This window comes from Strigops habroptila, chromosome 12, assembly GCF_004027225.2.
Source record: "Strigops habroptila isolate Jane chromosome 12, bStrHab1.2.pri, whole genome shotgun sequence".
In the NCBI taxonomy this organism is placed as follows: Eukaryota; Metazoa; Chordata; class Aves; order Psittaciformes; family Psittacidae; genus Strigops; species Strigops habroptila.
The window spans coordinates 15,267,594-15,291,286 of NC_044288.2; the positions used below are offsets into that span (position 1 = coordinate 15,267,594).

The following is a 23,693-nucleotide window of genomic DNA, read 5'->3' on the forward strand; positions in this document are numbered from 1 at the left end:
GATGACTCACCCTAAACCGTGTCACCCAAGGCTCTGTCCAACCTGGCCTTGAACACTGCCAGGGATGGAGCATTTACCACTTCTTTGGGCAACCTGTGCCAGGGCCTCACCACTGGAATCATCACGTCCACTGTCCATTCACTCAGGACCCTAAATTGAACAGTACCTAATGGCAGCGCTACTGCTCATACCAGTTTGCCTCGGATCTGCTGGAACTCGGTGTAGTGCTTGTGAAGCTCTGCCAAGGTAACTGCATCAGTTTCCTTCACAACCCTGGGCTGTGGGAGCAGCTTTCCACAGGAGGAGGTAATAGTTTGGATCCTGATGGCTGCTCTGAGGATCGTGCTCTGCGTGCCCCTGCCAGTGTGCTGCCTCGTGCTTGGGAAGTGGTGGGTGCTGAGGTAAGGCCCTGCGTGTCCCCTCTAACAGCCGCACCAAGCTCTGCGCGGGGTGTACACAGGCCATGCTCTGAGGGAATCCCTCTGAAATACTACTGTTTATGCAGGTCCTTTTTGAGGGTGGGGTTGGGAGAGTGAATGGGTAGATCCTGTATATATGACAAATGATCTGTGCCGATGCCCAAAGGCTTTTACAGCTTCATGTTGGTGCTGTGGCCTCCTCTGGGACAGCTCCAAACCCCTCAGACCCTGTTCTGCCACTGCCAGTCGAGCGGGCTGACAGAGAGGGAGGATCCGGCCCCAGTGCTCTGACTGAGGAAACCCCGGGTAGGAGATGGATGGGCATGGCGGCGTTGAGGTGGCTCCTGTTCTGGCTGGGGGCCCTCTTCTCTGGGAAAGCACTGGGGGAACTTTCAGGGGTCTGGGTACTGGATTTCTCTCTTCCACTAAATGCTCCAAAGCAATTGTCCAAGGAATCCCCTACTTGTTACAGCCCTTCAGGCTGCTCTTTCTTCACCTGTTTTGGCCAGATAATAGAATCACAGATTGGCTTGTGTTGGAAGGGACCTTAAAACTCCTCCAGTTCCAACCCCCTGCCACGGGCAGGGACACCTTCCACTAGAGCAGGTTGCTCCAAGCCCCTGTGTCCAACCTGGCCTTGAACACTGCCAGGGATGGGGCAGCCACAGCTTCTCTAGGCACCCTGTGCCAGCACCTCAGCACCCTCACAGGGAAGAGCTGCTGCCCCAGAGCTCATCTCAATCTCCTCTCTGGCAGGTTAAAGCCATTCCCCTTGTCCTGTCCCTACAGGCCCTTGTCCAAAGCCCCTCTCCAGGTTTCCTGGAGCCCCTTTAGGCACTGGAGCTGGTCTAAGGTCTCCCCTTCAGGAGCCTTCTCTTCTCCAGGCTGCCCCAGCCCAGCTCTCTGAGCCTGGCTCCAGAGCAGAGCTGCTCCAGCCCTTGCAGCAGCTCCGGGGCCTTCTCGAGGGCCCTCCTCGCAGGTTATGGCAGCGCGGTGCTGGAGCTGCCAGGCGGGCTCTGCGGGGCCCTGCGGCTGCTCTGAGGAGCAGAAAACCCGCTGATGGCCGCTCTGGGGAGCGGGCTGATCAGAACGCACCGAGGGGAGCTCAGCCGCGCGGGGCGGAGCGCTGCGGGGCCTGGCTACGGGGTGGCTCCCGCTGCTCGCCCCTTCCCTCCGCGCCCACGAGGTGGCAGTAGAAGGAAGGGAAACGCGGGGCGGGCAGCGGGGCCCTTTCCCAGGTTTGCTTCACAGAACCAGGTTGGAAGGGTCCTCAGGGATCATCCGGTCCAACCTCTCTAGGCAAAGCATGACCCGAACTAGATGTCCCGGCGCCATGCCCGGCTGCATCGTAGAAGTGTCCAGTGTTGGGGAATCCACCTTTTCTCTAGGGAGATTTTTCCAATGGCTGATGATGTGTGAAAAGTTTTCCTCTTGCGTCCAATTGGAATCTTCCCAGGATTAACTTGTACCCACTACCCCTTGTCTTTTCCATGCGACCCCTGTAAAAAGGCAGTCCTCATCTTTGTAGCCACCCTCTGAATACTGAATGTGGTGATAAGGTCACCTCTGAGCCTTCTTTCCTCGAGGCTGAACAAGCCCAGCTCTCTCAGCCTTTCCTCACATGTCTTCCCAGTAGGTGAAGCACCATTGGATCTGCCACAGGGACTATGCAGACACAAGCCTGAAGCAGCCCTTAGCAGAGGGGACCATTGCTGGACCAAGCTACAGGAGCGGCAGTGGGGCTCCCAGGTAACTGCTGTGTGTGTATTAGAGTAGCAGGAGTCCTGTCACCATCCATGTGGATGATGGCCATGGCTGATGGAAATGTTGGTTGTGGGAGGAGAACAGGAGTCGGTGCTGCTTGGTGGAGGGTGTACTAGAGCATGGCTGGAATAGTGACCACTAGTAGATGCTGCCCAGGCTGTAAAACAGTGCTCCGTGGGTACCCACATCTTGCCATGTATTCACAGGCAGAAATCATGTACCATTTATGCATGATGCCGAGGAATAAATCCTTTCAAGTAATATGCTTTGGGTATATGGATGCTGTGCTAGAGCTCTCCGTAAATGCACCAGCACAGGGTTGGAGAAGGAAACAGCCCATTTCTGTCCTGCCCTTCTGGGAGATGAGGCTCAAGCGCAATAAGTTTTACCCATCAGAGTGTGGTCAATGGGACAATCATACGATGTGTTGACCAGGAAAAGGATGTGAGAGTTTGAAGGGAAAAACTGATGCTATCATGCTAATGGCATAGAGCAGCAGGAAGGATGGCAAACAGGATACTGATACTGTGCCGTATGGAATGATGCTGCAGAGGGTGGAATCAGCCGTGATCTGCATTGCCAGCCTGAAACAGGTCCTTGATGTAACTTGCCCTAAAAGCAGCCCAGTGGTGTGACTTGGAATCAGCTCCCGTCTCCTCCAGCTCACCATGAGCAAGCAGGGTGTTGCTTGCATTGCAGTAACGTTTGCATGCACATAGCCTTTGCATACTGCTTTGCATCGGGTTTGCTTACCCTCCTCGTGTGCTGACAGCTTTATACCGGTGAGAGAGTGAGTATTAACTAATTCATTTTAAAAGCGGCCATGTGTTTGTCATTCTTTGTTGGGTCAGAATGCTCTGAAGTAAGTCCCCCATTCCTCAGCTTGCTGTTGTCATTAAAAACAAAGACCCCGAAAAGAGGCTTGTACTGTCTCCAACTATTCAAGACATGGCAAATGTTAGTGCAGCAGAGTGTGAATTGCTTGCTGAAAGCCATCCTCTACCCTGGCCTCACATCTATTACCAAGTGTAAACTAATGAACAAAGAGCTGGTGTTCATACTGGTCACAGTATCCAGTGTAAGCGCTTTCAGAAAGTGCTGCGGGCTGACACAGGAAGATTGCAAGAGGCTGCAGCCCCTGACCTCAATAAAGGCTTCAAAGGAAGCTCCTGAAAAGTTTTTTGCAGCACAAAAAAGAAATTCACCTGGTAAAGTAGCAGCCAGTGCACTTTAATAGCTGAAACTACATCAGGGCTTCTGCTGACTGAGTGGAAACGACATATTTATTTTGCATGTAGATGCTGTTCTGTAATGTCTTTTTTTGCTCCATTAAGAAGAAAAGGACTTGATGCTCATGAGATGAATGTACCTGCTTACACACACAGCCCACCTGCAGCGACAGAGGGAAGGAAGAGCTGGAGAGCAAGAGCCACGTGGGTGCCAGTTCCTGCAGTAGGCCGGGATGTTGAAGCCCCAGCGCCCAAAGAGAAAGGAGACCCCGAGGAACTCATCGCCTGCCCAGGCACCCTCCTCTGTGGTGCCTCTGGCTGGCCCTGCAGTGGGAGCACACAGGCAAGTCAGGGGGGCTGAGGGAGCCCAGGGCTGTGCAGTGCAGGAGGCAGCAGCAATAACATGTGCAGTGCTGCTTGCATGACCCTGGCCACAGCGTTTGGCTGTTTTCCTCCTTCCCACCTCGTGACTGCTCCAACCATTTTGCTGCCCCGTGTCAGGGTTGTGCTCCCTCACACACCAGGTCATTCACTTTGCCTGCAGCACTCCTGTCTCTCTTGTCAAGCTGCAAGCCCTGCAAGAACCTCTGCCTGTGCACGGGATTGTATCCCACTGGACGTCATTCCTGCAGCTGGGAACGGTCACTGCAGAGAGGCTGCTGCTGGTGAGTGGGGAGACCAGGGCAGCTCATCTGGCCTGAGCAATGTCTCTTACCCTGCCTCAGCTCCTGAATGCTGCCAGCTCTGGGCTTCAGACAGGGGCTGTGGGCAGCTGCCCCTCGCTGCGCTCAGTGGCACAGGAAGCTTCCCTCAGTGATGTTTTTCCAATCTTTTTTTGCTCACAGGTACTTAAGGCTTCCCATGAGCCACAAGCCCCAGTGTAGGGAGCGGAAGGTGACAAGCACCTGGTTGGGCTCTTTCCCATAGCCCAAAGGTGACATCCATGGGACAACGATCAAGTCCAACTGCCTCCTGCCAGTATTCACTCTTTGCTCAGTCCACCCAGTGCTGTTGTGGACCCAGAAGCCAGGAGAAGGGAAGTGACAGTGTGATAGTCGTACATATTCGACAAAAATGGAGCACCAGGTAGGCAGATTGATATGCATCAAACTGGGCTGGAAAACCACTGGAGGCAAGGCGGTTTTAGGAACCACCTTTATGTTTAGGACATTTAGGAATCTCAAGATAGAGGCAGATGCTTCCTCTCTCCTTTTTACATCTTGGTGGGACTTGGAAGGATGTGGTTCCCTGAAGGGAAGGGACAAGAGGTAACAGAGGCAAGGGCAGGGAGACCTCTGAAAGAATTGGTTTTCCTGGATTTTAGGAATTTAACCCTTAGTGTTCCCTCATCCAGGATTTTGTTTGCAAATCAAAAATGGGGAAAGATTTTGGTAACACAGTATCACCAACAGTTTGTTAAAAGACTAATTGCCAAGTAGCTTATGCATGTGGGACCATTAGTAATTCTGTAGCTATGCAAATTAAAACAGTGATGTATGATTTATAGCTTTAATAATGTTCTGAAGGCTCTTAAATTTTAATCACTTGCAACATCCTTTTTAATATTCAATTACTTTATTAACTAATTAGGTCACTTGCTGAAAAAGCACATAAGGCTGGTGCTATTTTAATATCAGCTGAACATCACAAAATACCTTTGAAATGGTGTAAATGGTTTATTTATTTTAAATAGATCATTAAGATGCTATAATTAATAAACCAGTTACAGGAAGAAGACAAGAAATTGATAGATGCCAAACCACAATAGCAGCGGCTTCTCTGCTTACTGTATAAATGGTCAGAGGGATGCTGAACTCAGTGAATGTGGCCACTGAAGCACCTTCCTAGATAATTCGTATTCAGCTGAAGGGATAAGGCTCAAGCTATGCGTGCTTTTTGTATGAATTTAGCTTCCTATTGATAAAAGCTCCACAGATGACCTTGAAAAGTTAGTGTTTAAAAGGACAGCCCTCCTTTACTGCCTGCTGTTTTGTCTGTCTCAGAAAAGATAAAACCATCACATCTTAGCCCTGCTAATGCTGGGCTGAAGGCAGAGCTCTTGCAGGAGGGAAGGTGGGTGCCTAATCTGTGACCTGCCTGCTCCACTCAACATGGGTGATGACTTGCTCCTGTCCGGAGACACGGGCTGTGGCTGCACAGGATAGAAAATTATACCCCTGCAAAACCCACAACAGCGCTTAACTGTAGTGTAGAGCTTTACACCAACCCTTGATGTAAAACCTGAAGTTTGAGAAGTTAAATTTGTCACCAGTGTGGCTGAAACAGGCTTCAAATAATCTTCTGGCTTAAAACTTAGTAATTAAGGGCAAGACAAATACTATTCTAGGAATTAAGTCAATCTATTTAACAGATTTTGGTTTAAATTATGTCAATATGATGATACACAGTGCAATAGTTTTCTCTCTTGTGAAGTTGCTAAAAGATATCAGCAGTAATTACAGGGCATCTTCCCATTTTAACTTTCCTTGCTTCCATTTTCTTGTAACAAAACCCTGTAAATCAGGGGCAGAAAGCTTAATGCCACAGTGATCTTTCTGCTAAATGTATGACTGCCCTTTAGAAGTCAGATACAAAGAAAATGATTCCAAATCTCAGTTTACAGAGAGTTTGCTGGGATCTAACACATCTATGGCCCGAGTGGGGCTCTAAAGCAGTGTGCTGGTGTGATACAAGACTGGTACTCCACTTCCCTAGAATTAAAAATAAGAGCTACCCCTACCTCTGTTGCAGTTTACCCAACAGTTGACAGTAACTTCTGCCATTACAGTGGCTTAAGATGAAACCAGAGTTTTTCTCTTTGGAAAATTCTACATCATTAACATTTCTCATCAAAATGATGCTCCCTGCTGCAAGAGGCGGCTGGTCAGCAGGACTATCCCCTGAAAGGAAGAACATAGTGGACTAACCTGGGCTGGGTTAGAGAACTGTGCAGATGGGATGAGGGTGCCTAAAATAATGCTAAATCCAGTTCACGTTTTATGGGAGCTGCCACAGGAAATAAAGGTGCACAACAATACAAATATAGGATACGAAATGCTGCTGCAAGTTGGGACAACATATGATGCTACTACACACCTTGGAACAAGTGCAGGTACAACTCTTCAGGGGTCAAAGATACTTACACAGTCAAAGGAGGTAAGTGTCACTGGTTTTAAGTGTTTATTTCACCCTACACCACTGCTGTTGTACAACATGGCGCCAGGGCTGTTCTGAGTCTCCTTACAAAGCCCCAGGTCTGTCAAATAGGTGCATTTTTATCACATTCCTGTAACTTCTCCCTAGTTATTTATACACAACTGATTCCCCTGTCGCTCAGATCATTTGGGTAGGAAAACCCACACCCTCCTCTGTCAAGCCAAAATAGACAGACTAGCTGGACCTGCAATTAAAGGGTCATCAATGCCTCAAACACAACTGGTACTGGGAGAAATAAGGAGGTAAAACTCAGCAGAAACCACCCTCAGAGGTTTGACTTTATGATCTTAAAGGTCTTTTCCAACCTAGTTGATTCTGTGGTTGTGTTTGGGAGTCCAGCGGCTGCGGCCGCCTCCTCCGCCGCCGGTACCCAGGGGCTGTTAACCTCCCCGGCTCGATTCAATGTGACGGTGACACTTCACAGCACATTGCATCCAATCTCATTTGAGGCTGACAAAGATTGTTTCTGTTTTATATCTATTGGTTTATTAATGGCCTACAGCCTCTTAAGCAGATGCATATTCATTAGATAGCCAGCTGTTAGGAGGTTCCCAGATGTCGAAAGTAGCTCTGTCTTGCAATGCATTCTTTTTTCCCCCTTATCATGAAACAAAGTAATTGTAGCTCTATTAAAGAACCAGTTAATTACTGAACCAGTACCTTATGGCATGCTTAGAAAAAAGTAGGATCTGCACATTTGTGAGGAGTAAAGGCATGTTTGAATATAGAGAGGAGCTGAGCCTTTGCTGTGCTGTACACATGTGGAACTTACATAGATGGAGAGACCTGGATTATACTCCATGTAAAGAACCATCAGCTGCAGCCATCCAGGGATAGACCAAGTTCATTTTCCACATTCTGCAAAATTTCTCTTACCTCTTGTCCTTCCTGATCTGAATAGTGGATGCAGAAGCACATAAAAACTGAAAGTGAGACACATCTCATGTTTAAAGGTCATTTTACACAGAGAAGCAAACTTCCACAGCATCCCAGCTAGATCAAGCTGTAACCAGATCATTGAACAAGCTGTACAGATTGACTTACAGATTGACTTACAGATTCCACAGGCCATCCTCTTCAGTCTCACAACATTAACCAGGCTCACCTAGTTGTCTTTGCAACTTACTATTTTTTCCTTTCATAGAATCATACAATGGTTTGCATTGAAAGGGACCTTGGCACGGGGTTTGGAACCAGATGAGCTTTAAGGTCTCTTCCAGCCCAAACCATTCTATGATTCTGTGTTTAGCTTCCAATTCTCTCCTTCATATTTCTAGTTTTTGCCAGTCCCATCTGTCAGCATGTACCTGGAGCTATACCATAAGCAGTTTTTCACTGTGCTGACAGTTCTGAGTACTAACAAAAAAAGAAAGAAGTTTCCTTTGCAAACCAAGTATTTTTCTTCAAGAGTTTCACTTTGGGCAGTGACAACTTGGGCTAAAACTGGGGAGAAGAAAAAAGGTATTTGAAAAATCCCATCTCCATTAAAAGTTTTAATCCAAACCAAGCGATGCTACTATCAAATGTCATATGCTATAAAAGTGTTTACAGTCACGCACAGAGGAACATGGAGGCAATTTTGTAGAGTAACTCCTGGAGCAAAGGCCTCTGAGAATAAAAGTGTCTTTAGATATTTGTTATCCTGTTATAGCTGGTATCACCTTGAGTATACAATGCCTGCCTGCATTATGTAAACACGTCATTGATAAATCCCTCCCCCACCTCCCCTCAGCTCTGTCAGACCGTTCCTACCTGACAGCTATAGCTGAAACAGATGCTGCTATAAATACCCTTGTTTAGCTGGTTTGAGTATAATTTCTTTTGTAGAACATGGTGGATGCTCTAGTTACCACTGAACTTGCACCTGTGCTGGAATTTATTACTCCTTTGTACACATCAAGATGTATTTTTTGGATGATTATATAAAACACACACACGGGGGTGGGTTCTGATGCCCCTTTCACCTCCTTTTAAGTAGAGACATCCACTACAAAGGATTTCACTAATTTAAGTGAACTATTATTGAATTTAGAAGCTGCAGAATCCAGAAGTAAAATTTACCTCTCATGACCAGTTAATTCCCTCTATTTACTCCCTGTAGGCTCCAAACTCCCCTGACAGTTGCTGCTTTTCAGCTCAGTGTGAAAAGTCCACGCAGCTAAAGCTGGCAATGGTCACAAGGCTTACAGTTGGGCTTCTGAACCTCGTGGACACTACCATCATAACACAGAAGCACACTCAGGCTACTGGGCAGTTCAGTTACAGTCAGATCTGGCTATAAAACTGGAGAAGGAGTTGTACTAACAGAGTAGCATGAGTTGGGTTATGTTCAAGTTATATTAGGCAGCAGCCAATAAATGGTAGATCTGTCTCTATTCACACAGCAGCTCATTTGTATTTTTACCTTAAATGATATAACTTCTATTTTTAATACATTATGTTTCTCGTACATGAAATATTAGATATGGAAACATTTTATGATAACCATATTAAACCAGTTCAATATTGTTTTAAGCAAACACAACCCACTTTATATTTGGTCTTTATCTAAAGATGTAAACCATATTCTGCTAAGCACTGCTGCCTATGATCCATGTCTTATAAGTTGGGGAGAGAGACTGGGATAAAAATTTCTGTGCAACGGGCTCCAGTCGATACAAGCTAAAGATGCACGGGGATGCAGCTGGCCCATGTGCTGAAGGAATCATTCTGGGTTTTCTCATGTTTGTTTGGTTCAAAGGATGTTCTTAGCTCTCATCCACCTGCAGACAGCCTGCCTGGCTGAAAAACCCCTTTTTGCACTCCAAACAACCTCCTTCATAATTAGGACATTGATGCATAAGATAAACAACTATGGTAGGGACAGTGAATCAGTTCAGTACTACAACTGCTCTATGAGCCTGTGTACCTTTGACTGAGATATAATGGACACAACCACAAAGATCCACTCTAAACTGAGCAAGTGTTTTCCACTGGAGTCATTCTAACCCCTGACAAATATGCTTCTATAATTAATCTCTTGATTAGAAGCTAAATCACTGGCTCCTCTGAAGAGACGGGAGCAACCTAAACAAGGATGTGATCTTTCAACACAAAACCAACTATTTAACCAGCTAAACTTACCTTAAAGACAGCATTATGAACAGACTCACCCTTCTCCTCCAAAAACCTTCTAAAGGCTATTGAGAAGCACTGCATATCCCTTCAGCATGGCTAAGACAGCAACAGACTACAGGTTTAGTTTTCCTTGTCACCCATCCACCTTTCCCAGGAACTAGCTTTCTTCCCCCCCCCAATTTTGCATATATTGAACCAGTTTGAGTCTTCCCAGCTGTTAGAATCAGAGGTTTTGAAGATGATTATTCCCAATAAGTTTAAAGGTTTCAGAACAGGAACCAGAGTGATCTCTCCTACTCAGCCGTTAAAGCTTGCCTTGATTACTTTGATGTAACAACACTTGAAAGCTCCTATTCTTTGAAACTAATTTAAACACATTGAATTGTTGAAAGATTAAAAACCGCAGTCAGCTAATTACACTCACTCTCATCTCTTATTCAGCAAATGAATCACTTTTCATTACCACTTAGCTGAAGTACATGAATTTCTGCCTAATTAGAAATGTTGTAGATGGAGCATTAGCAAGGCTGGAGCAGGTCAGGATATCTTGCCTGCTTCATTTTTAATTCCTAACAGTAGAGGCAGATAGGAAAGGCTTCAGATAAGAAGTCATTAAACAATTTTAAATTATTTATAAAAATTACTTTGCCCAAATTATAATTATTTTTTTTCCCCAAATGCTCTCATAAACGTCAAATGGAATGAAAGGAAAAGCAGCCCAACATTGATTTTAATGAACATTTTAATGTTATGTATAACAGAACATTATGAATACAATGGAAACAAAGTTTTATCAATTTAATAATAAAAAAGAAATCCAACATAAGAAAAGGGAGGCAATAAATTTCATACCTATAGTATAGTGCTTATTCTTAACAATGTTCCCGGCTTGTGAATATAACAATGTCTTTGTATTCCGGATTCTAGAATCATGATTCATGTGAACTGAAATGCAGAATTACAGAAGGAAAACCAAAAACCCCCAAAACCTTAATTCATTCTTTTGTTTTCAGTACTTCAGTAAAATCTTTTGACTGCTACAGGTTTCCTTTATTAATATATATATATTTTACTCCTCTATTGGATTCCACAGCTGCTAATGCCATATTTACACAAAAGAATCTGTGCAATAATTGTTGTATAAAAGCCAAGATCCAATGCTGTTGGATTAGGTGGGTTCATAGAATTACATAATTTAAGTGTAATTCACCTTTATTGGTTTTGTCATTATGCAAAAAATACGTATTTTTGCCTTTTGACTGCTGCTGCTGCTGCTCTAAGCCAGTGGCTCCACAGGGATACGGGTGGTACAAACGATGCCAGGTGCCACTGTAAAAGAACTGCAAGAAAGTGCATTTTCTGAAAGGAAACCTTCCAACAGTCTCAGATAAAGCTTTTCCCAGGCTCGCACTGGATATCAGTTATAACATTAGAAGCATGTTAAGACCCCAAAAATCTTGATCACCAAATTGCTGAGAGAGGATTTTTACAATAAAAATTTGGGTATCATAGCAGTGCGGCTGGAACATTAGCAAAAGTATATATACATTCCAGGTCCCTTTGAATTAGCCATAATCACATATGTAAGCCATTTTTTTTGGACAAAAATATATATTCTTATAAAAAACTGATCATAGTACTTGAGTGACTTCAATTGCGGACTCAGTGATAGTAAAAGGAATGATCCAATTATGACAAAGCGATCAGGGAGAGGGGGGAAAGAAAGTCAAGCTCTTCAAGAAAAAAAGAAAGGTATAAAATTAGATTCAAACATTTTTACCCAAACCCCATTTCCAGCCTTCCATCAAGTTCTCAAAGTTAAAATTGGTTCTTCTATGTAGGAAAGGTTTTTTGATGGTCTCAATAGAAATTGGTTTGCAAAATCATCTAACACATTCCTTAGAAGAACCTTTCACCTCTCCAGAATTTGAACACTAGTTATTCAACACTTAGAAAATAGCTTTTGGTTCTTTATGTAGACACTTTAACTGATAAAGGAAAAAAAAAAAGCAGTATTGATCAGTGTTTTCCATCCCTTCCCCAGCTATATTTGTGCAGCTAAAAATCCTTCATTCCGTCTGCCCATTTATTTTCATTTTTCTTTCATTTGCTTTATTTTACAATCTTTATTTGCTAAAATTGGCAAAATTTGCAAAGGCATCTTGCTTGGGTTGTACAGTCCCAGGAGTCAGAGAGGTCATAGCGATATTGGGTATTCCCATTCCTATTGTGCCCGTCAAACCCATTCCTGTAGCTAGCACTCCCATGTTCATGTTCATTCCCATCATTCCCTGGTTCATCATAGGCGTGGGTCCCATGGAGGTCATTCCCATCGTACCTGACATCACACTGGGCATTCCCATCCCCACAGGAATGGGCCCTCCCATCAATGGGTTTGTCTGGGGTCGAACAGGCGTCATGTTCGGCTGAGGACTGAGGTTCACGGCTGCGAAGTTTTGAGTCATGACATTCATAGGTTGTTGTGTATCTGCAAAGAAGGGAGCAGGATGCAAAAATCATTACCCAGAATCTGATGCTGAAAGCGCTCGTGTATTTTAAGAAACTTATGTGGTAACTGCTGTGAAGAAAGATAATGATGGCCAATAATGTGGCTGTTTCACTTGTTTGCCTTGTGTGAAGACTCGGAAAACTTTTATCAGAGCTTTAAGTAGCATTTTATAACAATACATGCTACTGTGCATATTCTAGAGATCAAGAAGCCTGAAATCAAGATGCAGCAATGGTACAAATTCTATAGGAAAAACATGCACAGGTAACAATTTCCTAGCATGTCAGTCTCCATTTAGAAAATAGCATTTGTGTCACAACCATCGCAGCAGTTTAAGAAACATTATGACTAACTGTAGGAAAACAGTAATTGTCAGAACACCCCGTCTCAAGGACAACCTGCCAAACACATACAGGGCTTGGTGTGCATGCAAATCAGTGCAATAATCACTTACTTTGTTGCTGCATCATGGTATTAAGTGATGGCTGCTGGGGTTTGGAAGGCTGCATCCCAGGTACTAAATTGTCCAAACTGATATTTACACTGGGATCTGACCAAGTTGAGGGTAGAGTTTTGCTTGCATTCTTCTGGACCATCTCTGTGCTTGCATTATAAAGAGGGTTAGGCTTCGGCATCATAGTGTCCATGCTCTGCAGAGGCTAAAAAAGAAAAGTTTGTTGGGATTCACTTGAGACAACTTACCAATAGGAATCAGGACTAAACAACAAGTATTAATTTTCCACACAAGACAATAAGATTTTTAGCCATGAAATTGAGCTTTTCCAAAGCAGTGTTGCCATGTGCTGCTATGCCACCAGAGCATAGTATCTTCTAAGCTAGCATCAAGCTCCCATATCAGTATGAGGAATGACAGTGATCATCTGCAGTCAGGTTTTGAACTCAGACATACTGATTTTTTTCCCTCCTAACACCAAATTGACCTGTTCTGTTTCCCAGAAACACTCTCCACTGAAGCAGGCACTTCTGTGTTCTGGAGAACAGACCAGTCCTCGCTTCCATCTACTTAAGACTAGGAACCTGTAACATCTGTGGAGGATGGCTTTAAGGTTTAAAATATAATCTAGTCTTCCCCAACAAAGCAGCAACACTTCATAGAGCAATGAGGACCCCCTCAGAGAAGACCAGCTTAAAAAAGGCTTTTCAATAACATCTGACACCTTTTCTTTCTAGGAGGCTACTCCTAAACATTTTGGGGCGAAACTTTCTTACAAAATGATGACCACAACATCCAAGTGACCAGGTATGGGTTCCAGGAGTGGAATGGATTAATTTTCAATGTTGTGATTAAGGAGAAGGGAAAAGATTAATTGGGAAGGTCAATAGCAAACTGTACAAATAGCAGCATACCTGTGACCTTGACATGGGTAAACTGATGCCTACAGCATTGGAGATCATAGAGAAATTCATGCTCTGAGAAGAGGTCATGGTTGTCTGAGAGGGGCCCATCAAATCAAAAAGATCAGTAGAATTTGAAGCAGTTGGAGGCTGGCTTGAAACTGTCTGTGAGCTACCGAAGAGCTCTAGAGCTGGCTGCTGTGCTGTGCTGCTGAAGAGCTCTCCAGATGAAGCACTGGGACAAGGAGAAGCTTGGTTGAAGGCACTCCAGTCACCAAAGTCTCCATTTCCACTTGTTGCTGTACCTGAAGGAAAGGCCACAGTGTGAGAGGAAGGAAGACAGAGAGAAGAAAGGCAAAAGACTTCAAGAAAGGAACTGAGCAAATGCCATATTCCTTGAACTGAAACAAATGAGAGCCGATCTGTGTCCGTCCAGATTAACATCTGCAGGTAGCACCTCCATCTGGACATCATTCCTTCTCATGAATATTCCAACAGTTTTAACAAGGTAGCAAAGGAAATATGAAACACCCATGCACAGAAAGTAGAACGATGTTTGATAACATGTCACTTGTGGATGCAAGACAAGCAGGGACAGGTTTTCTTTAGTTGAAATACAACTGAAAGGTAACTTAGGGGTAGATTGGAGACCAGCTAAAACAACACCTGGAACTTTGATGATATTTATTTGCTGAGAGTACAGTTATCAGGAATGAGCCACCTGATAAAGCAAATTCCTTCACGATAAAACAAAGACAATGGCTTCAAACTTTGGTGTATACAATTAGTAACTCTGTATAAAACAATGCTGAGGGGAATAAATCCCAGAACTTCAAAAGCAGGTTGCCACGAAATTCTTATTTGAAGTGATAAGGAATAATTTCTTCCCTGTCCCATGAAGTGCTCATGTAAAACACATTAAGTTTTCCAAATTTGATTCATGAACTAAATGCCTTGGCTTGACGCAAAAATGCAATCTTGGATCTAGCAATTCCTTCAGCAGAAGCTTTGCTGAACATTCAGTTCATCACTTAAGCTTTGTTTCATTTCAATATACCAGGGGTTTTGTAGACAAGCATTTAAATCCAAACACAGCAACTTACAGCTCGCTCTGTATCTTACTGCAAAGAGCCTAACAGTATAAGCTGTTTGTAGACAACTCCAAGGGTACCTATTTCAGGATCACAGATGTCCAGAGACACAAACCAGTGAACTGAGAATATGTCATACCCTTTGAGACAAATGGAAGGAGATGTTATCTCCCTTAAAACCACATGTTTTTCTATTAACAAGAAAAGGGTTACGGTGATAGGGGAAGAGAAGCTTGCAAAAACATATACAGGAGATGCTAAAAATAAAGCAACACCATTTACACAGCTCTCATTGCTACACAATGCATCATGTTGCAAGTTCGGGCCATTGTACAGGTCAGCTTTTTGAATATCTCACTGATACACTTTTAGTACTTCAGCTAAGTTACATGCAACATCATTGCTATATGAAATGAAGTTCTAATGAACAGCTAACTCACCCTTTGAATTTCTTTCTATGAGTGAATGAAGACTCAAATGGAAAGCAGGGGTAGATGAATCTAGTGCCAGTTGCTGTTCCTAGCCTATACAATGGCTAGTCCTGTAAGGGGCATCCACAGCAATTTTCTACAACTGTATTTTACCCAGTCGAAAGGTACCTGCAGCAGTCTTTCACACGCCATGTAAATATTCATCGAAATACACCTTCAAGCTTTAGTCATCTTTATCTTTACCAATACATTAGAATTCAAAGAATAGTAGGAGAGTAAATCTGTTCAGGGAATCCAAGTATTGCCAACAACTTCAGTGCACGAAGTGGACTAATATTCATTAGCTTAGGGCCTTACTAGAACATTGCTTTGATCTCCCTCACAAAGAGGGGCTATATTAGAATGTTTCAATTAGTATTACATATTAAAAATTAAAACCTACTTTAAATATTCCTGATAGATAAGTAAATGCTGAGTGTGCTCCTTCTACGTTCAGACCTGTGCACTGAGCACCAATAAAGGAACTGGGGGAAAAGGGATAAGGTTTTGCCCCTTCAGTAGAACTTCAAAGATGATTAATCAAGAAGGAAAAGATTTCTAGAGGGGCTTACGCTGTTCAGGAATGATTAATCATTTCACAAGACTCCTTGTCCCTTGCATAATGGTGATTGGAATAGATTAATCATGTTAATGCAGATAAAGGATTGTATCAATTTAAGACTGTATTCACACAGAAATTATTTGCATAGTAGGCGGCTTTGTGTTTGCAAAACAACTTGGTTTTGACTAGGAAAGCTTGTAAAATAATCAGAGCAGTTTTTTCCTGCCAAGCAAATTAAAGGTGTATTAACTAACCCATGCCTAGTGCAGCTTTCCTAACACAGCAAAGCAATAGAAGAGATATAAGCATGCTGGCTTATATCAAGAGATATAAGCATGCTGGCAGAAGAGATATAAGCATGGCTAGCAGGTAGATTTGCTGATCAATCTCTTTGTTATTCTCTTCTCATTTTGGACTTAATCCTACACCCTGGCTGGGAACCCCCAGCCAAATACCAGTACTGCCCAAATTAACTTCACAAGAGACAGCCAGCCAGCTCCCTCCACCCCATGTGTGTTTGCAGCACTGTCCTGCCTGGGTAGCGCTGCAGGCTCCCAAAAACACTCCACCAAAACCAAAAAGATTACTTTAAAAGTGTCTTCCCAGTATGTATTTTTTTTCCCAGTCCAATTTTAAGGGAAACATGTTTCAGATGGAGGCCATGCCTATGTAATAACTTGTATGTTTGCAGGCAATATGACTGTGCATGCACTGAGCCAACCGTATGGACACTTGACAGCTCTAAACTGCATGCCATGCAGCCAGGCAAGGGCAAAACTTAGTGTTGGCCCAACAAGCATTACTAAAATCTTGCTTTTGTGATTGGCAGGAACTTCTTCATGCCTGACTTAAGATCTAGGTAACTTTTATTTAATAGGCTTCTCCTAAAGGGAAAAGAAGACTGTATCAAATTTCTATTTAGCCAAGCTAATATAAAGGGTTGGTCAGCTTCATCCCACAAATGCATATATACAACTTCAAAGCCATTGGTGAGGTTGTACTGTGTACAGAAGACATAACTAAATTCCCCTCCAACATACCAAGGTTTCCAATAGTAACCCAGACATCATTGGAAGCTTTGGAAATCATCTGTCTCAGGCTCCCCTGGTTATGCCATCTCACATGGCCAGCAAAACTGTGTGTCCAAACAGTGAAAGGTGGGAGCTGAGGACATCTTGTAAGGACCCTTATTTTTCCAGCATGGGTAGGCTGCTATATTCCATTGAACATGATCACATCTTTTTTTTTGTTGTTCAACTTACCCTTTTAATTTACTGTCCTGCCTGTAACATTGAGATTTAAAGCAATGGGCCCTCTGCACATGTCTGGAAACTATAGACGGCAGCACAAAACCATCCCCAGAACTTTGCAGTTCACAGCATTATCCCAAGCAAGCAAACCAGATTACCAAGCACTTTGTGCAAGTCTTTATCCCGCCAGAGCAGCTACCTTTTTAATATAATTAATTCCTACCTGTATCTGAAAAACTTGTAAACTCTGAGTTGAAGTGTTAGAAAAATGGCTGCTTTTAACTGCAAATAAAATAGTTGAATAACCCTGCAGATAACTTTGGGAAGACTATGAGGATTAATAATGTGAATGGTCCCATCACTACAGCCAATTTTCCAATCATTTTTGAAACACGAATCCCATCCTCTTGAAGCATTCATCACTGTAGAACTCCAGTTAATCCAGGTCCTTGCCCACAGCTCAGAAGTGGGATGTGCTAGGCTCTTTCTTAATTGTTTAGTGAGCACGTCAGCCAGCATTTAGACCTACACTTGGACCATTTTAGGTTCTACTTTTCCACTCCAGAAGTCACATCACCTTTCAGTGCATTTCAAAATTAGACTTGGAGCTATGTTTTAAGTCTTATTATACTTACATTAGTAGATAAACAGGGATATATTTGTAACTCCTACTAACATTTTCTGAAATACAGTTAATGAAAAGTTTTAGGTCCAATGTGACACATGCTGTGCCAGACAGGAGATATCTTCCTCACTCAATATAGCACTTGTGGTCCAGTTACATAAACACAGTTTGCCCTGGAAAGGGAAGTGACTTGCAATAATACCATGTGGCATGTCTTTGCCTCTTTCTGCCCTTAAACCACAATTCAACCTGTAAATTAAACCTACCTTGTGACGATGGGAAACTTGCTGAAGCAGCAGCTGAACTAAAATCAGCAAATCCTCCAAATGGGTCAGTTGATACACCTAGAAACAGAAGGAAGCCAAATGCTGTTACAGGATTGTGCAAAGATCCATTGCAACAACTTCATGTGGCATTTATGAAGAAAAGCTCTTCTGTATTTGGCACAATGGATTTATTGATTGTGCTGCCTAAGTCAGTGCTGTTTTTCCTGTTCATCACCATACTATATTTATACAACAATAAACTGGATTATTTCCAACTGCCTTGAAGATCTTGCAATTTTGTTTTCATAGGGAAGGACTAAAATACACAAGTTTTTGCTATCTCTAAAAATAAATTGAGAGAGATTAGCAGGTTTTTAACTAGTGAGGGATGCTACTAGTTTGGCAGTTTGTAAAATTACAACTTTGGAAGCGTAACACATAAAAGCCGAACATTTTTATTGTCGAAAAGAGAATTTATTATGCTTACTATGAAAAATTATGTGTCGCCTTATATTTACTTTTTGTGTTACTTAAAGCATGAATGATTCTGCAGTGATCTTGGGTTGGGACTTCAAGGACAGAGCTTGCATTTGTGTTCATTTTTTTATAAGTTTGCTTCCTTTTACAGCAGGAACATTAACTTTTCCAACCAGACGTTTGTACGCAGCGTATAAATTATTAACTTCTGAATACAGCAGAGTAACAATTTTTCACTTAAAAAAATACAGCCAAGGTATAAAACCAGAAGAAAGATCTAAGAACTATATTGGAAAGCTGCTATTAAAAAACCCCACCAAAACCCAAATCATCCAATTATCCCTGATACCTACTTACAAGCAGTATTGCACTGACCTGAGAAAGCTAAGAGAAGTTGACCTTATTAGTTTGTCCTCAAAGATTTCACCTCCAAGCAGTCCCACCCTTAGAAGAAGCTGCAGCAGTTCAATTATTTTGCTTTTAGTGTTATGCGTACATTATATAGGTTACATCACAGCTGCTTAGCCTGCAGTGCTTAGAAACTAGCCAGGTGGGACTGGAACATCTGTGCTGCACTCAAACACCACTAGGGACAGCTTCCAACATCTGGTGCCATTTCTGAATTGTCTTATCGCTGCAAGACATTCTGCCCCATCTGCTACTCTCAACTGGGTTAATTAAACTAGAACCATCTCCTTTTTAATAAACGGCTAGCAGTAATAAAAGGAACCATTCACTTTCTAATACATGTGTACTTGTATTTCTTTTTAATGTTATTTTACTGTAGACATTGCCAGGAAGGCAACTGTTCATCCAAGGGGAAATGTCTTTTCTTGCTGAGCGTGTAGCATATGCTATAAGACATGAGATGGGAACGCAAGGATGGTCTATTTGAATTTTCAGAAACACAGCACTAGTGAAAGCCTTTTACAACTTTTTCAAGAGGGAGAAGATTTCACACAAAGTTAAGAAATTTCTTCAAGACAAATTCTGCAGTGATCTAATAAGCATCTCACATATATTTATATACAAGTTTTATGCTGACTGCAACCTGAGAATGAAAAGGCTAACGCAAGCCAGTGAAACATCAAGCTAAAAACTTGTTCTGATCATGTTTACTCTGCCTACTGCAATGAACATTTTCAAATCTTTCTTTTTGCAACACGGGTCCTTTCAGGGTTCAGAACAGGTTAATGGATTGAGAGTTTCTGTGCAGAATGAGCATCACAGATGGCATATTTTCCACTACATCCTCAAAATATCAACGCTCTCGTGTGCGCCTGTTATCCTGGGCCGTCTGACAAAGTATCTAGGGATTAATTTAACTTTAAAACTGAACTAGGTTCAATCCCAAAATAACCCCTTCACATTTTCAGTCAAGTCAACTTTTTCTGCTCTTCTACTGCCTGTTTTCAAATGATGCCGAGTTCCAGAGAGAGGCGTCAGAGCACAAGCTGAATGCAGTAACACTAAATTGTAACACTATCGCCAGCTATGATTAAAGAACCTCATCTCCAGTAACACCAAAAAGTAACTTCCAGAAGGTCTAGTCACAGATTCTACATCTTCTCAAACAGATTGTTCTTTTATGGCAACCAACCACCCCTCTCATGTACAAATTGTGTTGCTTTAGTAATGTGTAACCCCCCCAAGCCTCACCAACCTTCTTCCACATCTCTGCACCTGAAAATACATAGATGAGCAAATTCCGAGTTCCCTGAATTCACATGACTTCCCTGCCAGTTCCTTCACAGGATAGATCAAAGGCTGCATTTGACCCTTTCCCTGTGTCTTGCCTGACACTGGGAATGTTCCCACACCCTGTGCTGCAAGGAACAGTGGTCATAACAAGTGACCTGCACGTGAAGGACAGTGCTAATCTTCTCAACATGAGCTATCCTCAAAGATTCCCATGCAAGATCTGTCACTACAAATGAACCCTTTCCATCTGCCTTCCCAGGTCAGCAAAGAGGTTATTTAGCAGGACCAGCTGGTAATATGCCTCTTCTCAACACCATTTCCAAATGCTGCTTTGGAAAGAGAAGAAAAAAGGCAAAAAGAAAAAAGGCTTCCTACACCAAAAGAACCAAACTGATGAAAGGCTCAAATACACTATAATATGGAAGCTGCCATAGATCTGTTTGAAATACAGGAAGGTTCACTTTGAAGTGGAAACATCTATTCTCAATGTGATTTAATTTATATACATAAAAATAAAACCATAAACATATGTATATAAATAAGCAAAAAAGGCTCTAATGTATTTCCTGTATTAACTGGATAGGAGAAGTTTCAGTATTGATAATAGGAGGGGTAGTGGTTCTGATCCAAGATATTAAAATTCCATGGAACTGTAGTAACTCCAACATGCAATGAACACCTTTGTATATGAAGCTGATAAAATAGATAATAACGCAAAATAAGTTGTTCCTTAAATCTGGGGGCATTTGTGCATAAAAGCACAGATGCACAAAATCAACTTTATCTCTTAACCATTAGGAATTAAGACATATTTCAGAACAGACATATAAAATGTATCTATTTTTCAAAGAAAATAAGAGTGAACAAAGTTTTTAAGATCTACCAGAAATAAGGAAGAAAATATTTAGATTCCTGATCCTAACTTACCATGACAATTTCCCACCCATCCAACAGAGTTCTGATGTATTTTATATTCTATTAAATACTTTCAGAGGTAGCATTTTGGTAGCCTAGTGATGAAAGGCACTGTATCATGTAAAGTACTCATAATACTAGGGGGTTTTATACATTATAATAAAAATACCTAGCGTGACATACTACAGGGGTTCCACTACAATACACCAAAAAGCACCATAACTTCAGATAGAAGTAAGAGTAGTCTTTGCATACACATGAACACAGGCACATTGCAACACGTGGGCCTCCAGCCACTCTGGATTGTGATTTTCTGGCACAGCCTCTGTGATTTCACATTATCTTTAAAAGAGAAACTGAGGCTGAGTATCTGTCATTCCCAAAATACACACATAACACTTCTACAAACAATGTGAATATGATCCTATATATGACAACTTGCTTACTTGTAATGAAGTTACATGAAACATTTCCATCTATAAAAAGGCACATGCTCATCTTTTATTTGCTATTCAAAGTGATCTTTAAATAAAAATTAACTCTCTCCCAACTGTGCCACTAGACCACAAGTGCATGGAAATCCTTTTTCTATTCTGTGCTAGCCACAATCGAACCTGTCGATACGAAGAACCTGTAAGCACAATAAAGCACTTTAAAGTTTTAGGTTTTGAAAAGCAAACCACCAAAGCTCTGAACACCTCTATCAATCCTGTATGCAGTGCACTGAAATTTAAACACACTCCGGAAAAGAAACTGCATTTTGAGAGCATAAGTCCTTGTGAAGGTTAATGGACTTAAAATTTAACTGAGTGTTTACTAAGTGAAGGGACATGTTTTACAATGAATAATTTTACTTTTAGGTAGCAATTTCTTTTTGGTGTTAGGGTTGGGATCAACCAAGTGCCAAAACAAAGTAAGATAAAGAAACAAGTTTGCCATATACTTTAGATGAAAGCTTATATGAAAATCATCCATCTCCAGCTGCCTAGCCTTTGAATTGCACTAGGAGAAAAGCTTCAATGTGAATGGATTGCATTTGCTTTTAGAGTTAATTATAAATAACTGTATTACAAACACACTTTCTGACAGACTGATCTGGCACTTAATCTTTGTGCTGCTAACATTTAATAGTCCCACGCAATAGCATATACACTACCCCTGCTACAAAAGATTTTAGGCAGCTCTAAATTTGTTTGAGTATTCATTTCTCAATTTATCTACTACTCTATATATCAAACAAGCTTATCCTCAGAGTTGGTTCTAAATATGCATTAAGAAAATAAAACCACGACATGCCTACCTGTTGAAACTGGCTGGCTAGCTCCATCAAACAACAGATCAACCAGGTCATTAGATGACTTGCTGCCAGAGGGTACAGAAGCCTGAAGAAGAAATAACACAACAGATCTCATCTCATGATGTCATCACTCATCTTATATGACTTTAAGAAGTTTTCTGTGGCTTTGGGGTTGGTAGTTTTTGTTTTCAGGAGAGATGGCAGATGTGTCTTCAAAGCCAACAATCACTGAAATGTGGCTTAATTTGAAATCAAATACTGAAAAGCCAGTGACTCAGGGGGTTTTTTACCATAAAGGAAGAACTTGTTAAGTGTGAAGGTTCAGATAATCCTTCAAACTTCAAACCAACATTTTCTCTTTGCTTTCCTGAAGAGAGCACAACATGGTAATGACTAGATTTTTAAAATTCTACATCTTAAAGCAATCAAACAATTTATTATAATTAAACTGTTCCACAGCCTTTGAAAGCCCCAACTGAATACTTTTGATAAAATAGTTCTCTTGAAGGTTGTATAACAAAAATTCTACCCTAAACTAGAAACTGTCTCAGATGTCAGAAGAAAAGAGGTCCCAAAATCATGCTTTATTGTGCTCTCCTGCGGTCTCACCTTTGCTGTAGGCTGTGCAGTATGAGCATCAGCATTCTGTTCTGGACTTGCTTTATCGCCTGTATAATGTGCTGCTGCTCCCAAGTCAATGGTTTTTGAAGGATTTGCTGTGCGTTTGTGTCTGATGGTAGTTTCTGTAGCTTGTGTAATATGAATGTGTTTCGTTGTCACAGTCTCTTCATCTTTAAACTCAGCTTTGGGAGATTTACCTCGTCTTGATTTTTCTTCATCACTGTCACTAGAAAAACAAAAGCGATAGAATATGTCTTCAGCTACAAAACTTTTGTAGTTCCTTGTAGCAATGATTCATAATGAAAATATTGCTTCTTCCTATATTTGAGAAATGCTTTAACCTTACCTAATGCATCAACATACCACAGCATTACACCTATTGTACAAAAGCGATAAAGAAAGTTATTTTGTTAAACATGGACTGCAAGTCCACAGCAAAGGTTAATAGGAAATCAGTGTTTAAATCCAGTACATTTAATTATCTTCTGACAGGAACTCCTCCACACATTATATAACACTTCAGCGACAAGAACCTAAGTCGGCAGGTCTGCTCTGTACTTACACCAAGAGGCAGAAAGCAGTGAACCAAATACAGCTACTATCGTTCAGATTTCAAGAATTCCATTGCACAGAAACAGCTTTTCAGATCCTTTCAAATGTTTGTGGAAAAAGAATGTTTACAGAGTTATGCAATGCAGCGATACTGATCATTTTCTATCAGAGAACACACAGCCTTAAAACATAAAAGAACAAAAGTGTCACCATTTCAGGCGAAAACTTTTTAGATGTCACTGTGTGATATTTGTTC

At 41.9% G+C, this 23,693-nt stretch overlaps 1 protein-coding gene across 2 annotated transcripts in view; it reads right to left on the reverse strand.

The window, feature by feature from the left end:
- Nucleotides 1-10,469: 10,469 nt before the first annotated feature.
- The window catches only part of CLINT1 (clathrin interactor 1), a 51,776-nt gene continuing 38,552 nt past the window's right edge, over nt 10,470-23,693 (reverse strand). Inside the window, exons 7-12 of one of the 2 annotated variants that reach the window (XM_030503739.2) lie at nt 22,874-23,111; nt 22,268-22,349; nt 17,875-17,952; nt 13,623-13,915; nt 12,709-12,913; nt 10,470-12,233 (exon numbers count right to left, since the gene is read on the reverse strand). In XM_030503739.2, coding sequence (XP_030359599.1) covers nt 11,872-12,233; nt 12,709-12,913; nt 13,623-13,915; nt 17,875-17,952; nt 22,268-22,349; nt 22,874-23,111 — 1,258 coding nt within the window. In that variant the 3' untranslated portion in view covers nt 10,470-11,871. The remainder of the gene's footprint in view (nt 12,234-12,708; nt 12,914-13,622; nt 13,916-17,874; nt 17,953-22,267; nt 22,350-22,873; nt 23,112-23,693) is intronic. The other variant, XM_030503740.2, reaches the window with a different exon arrangement.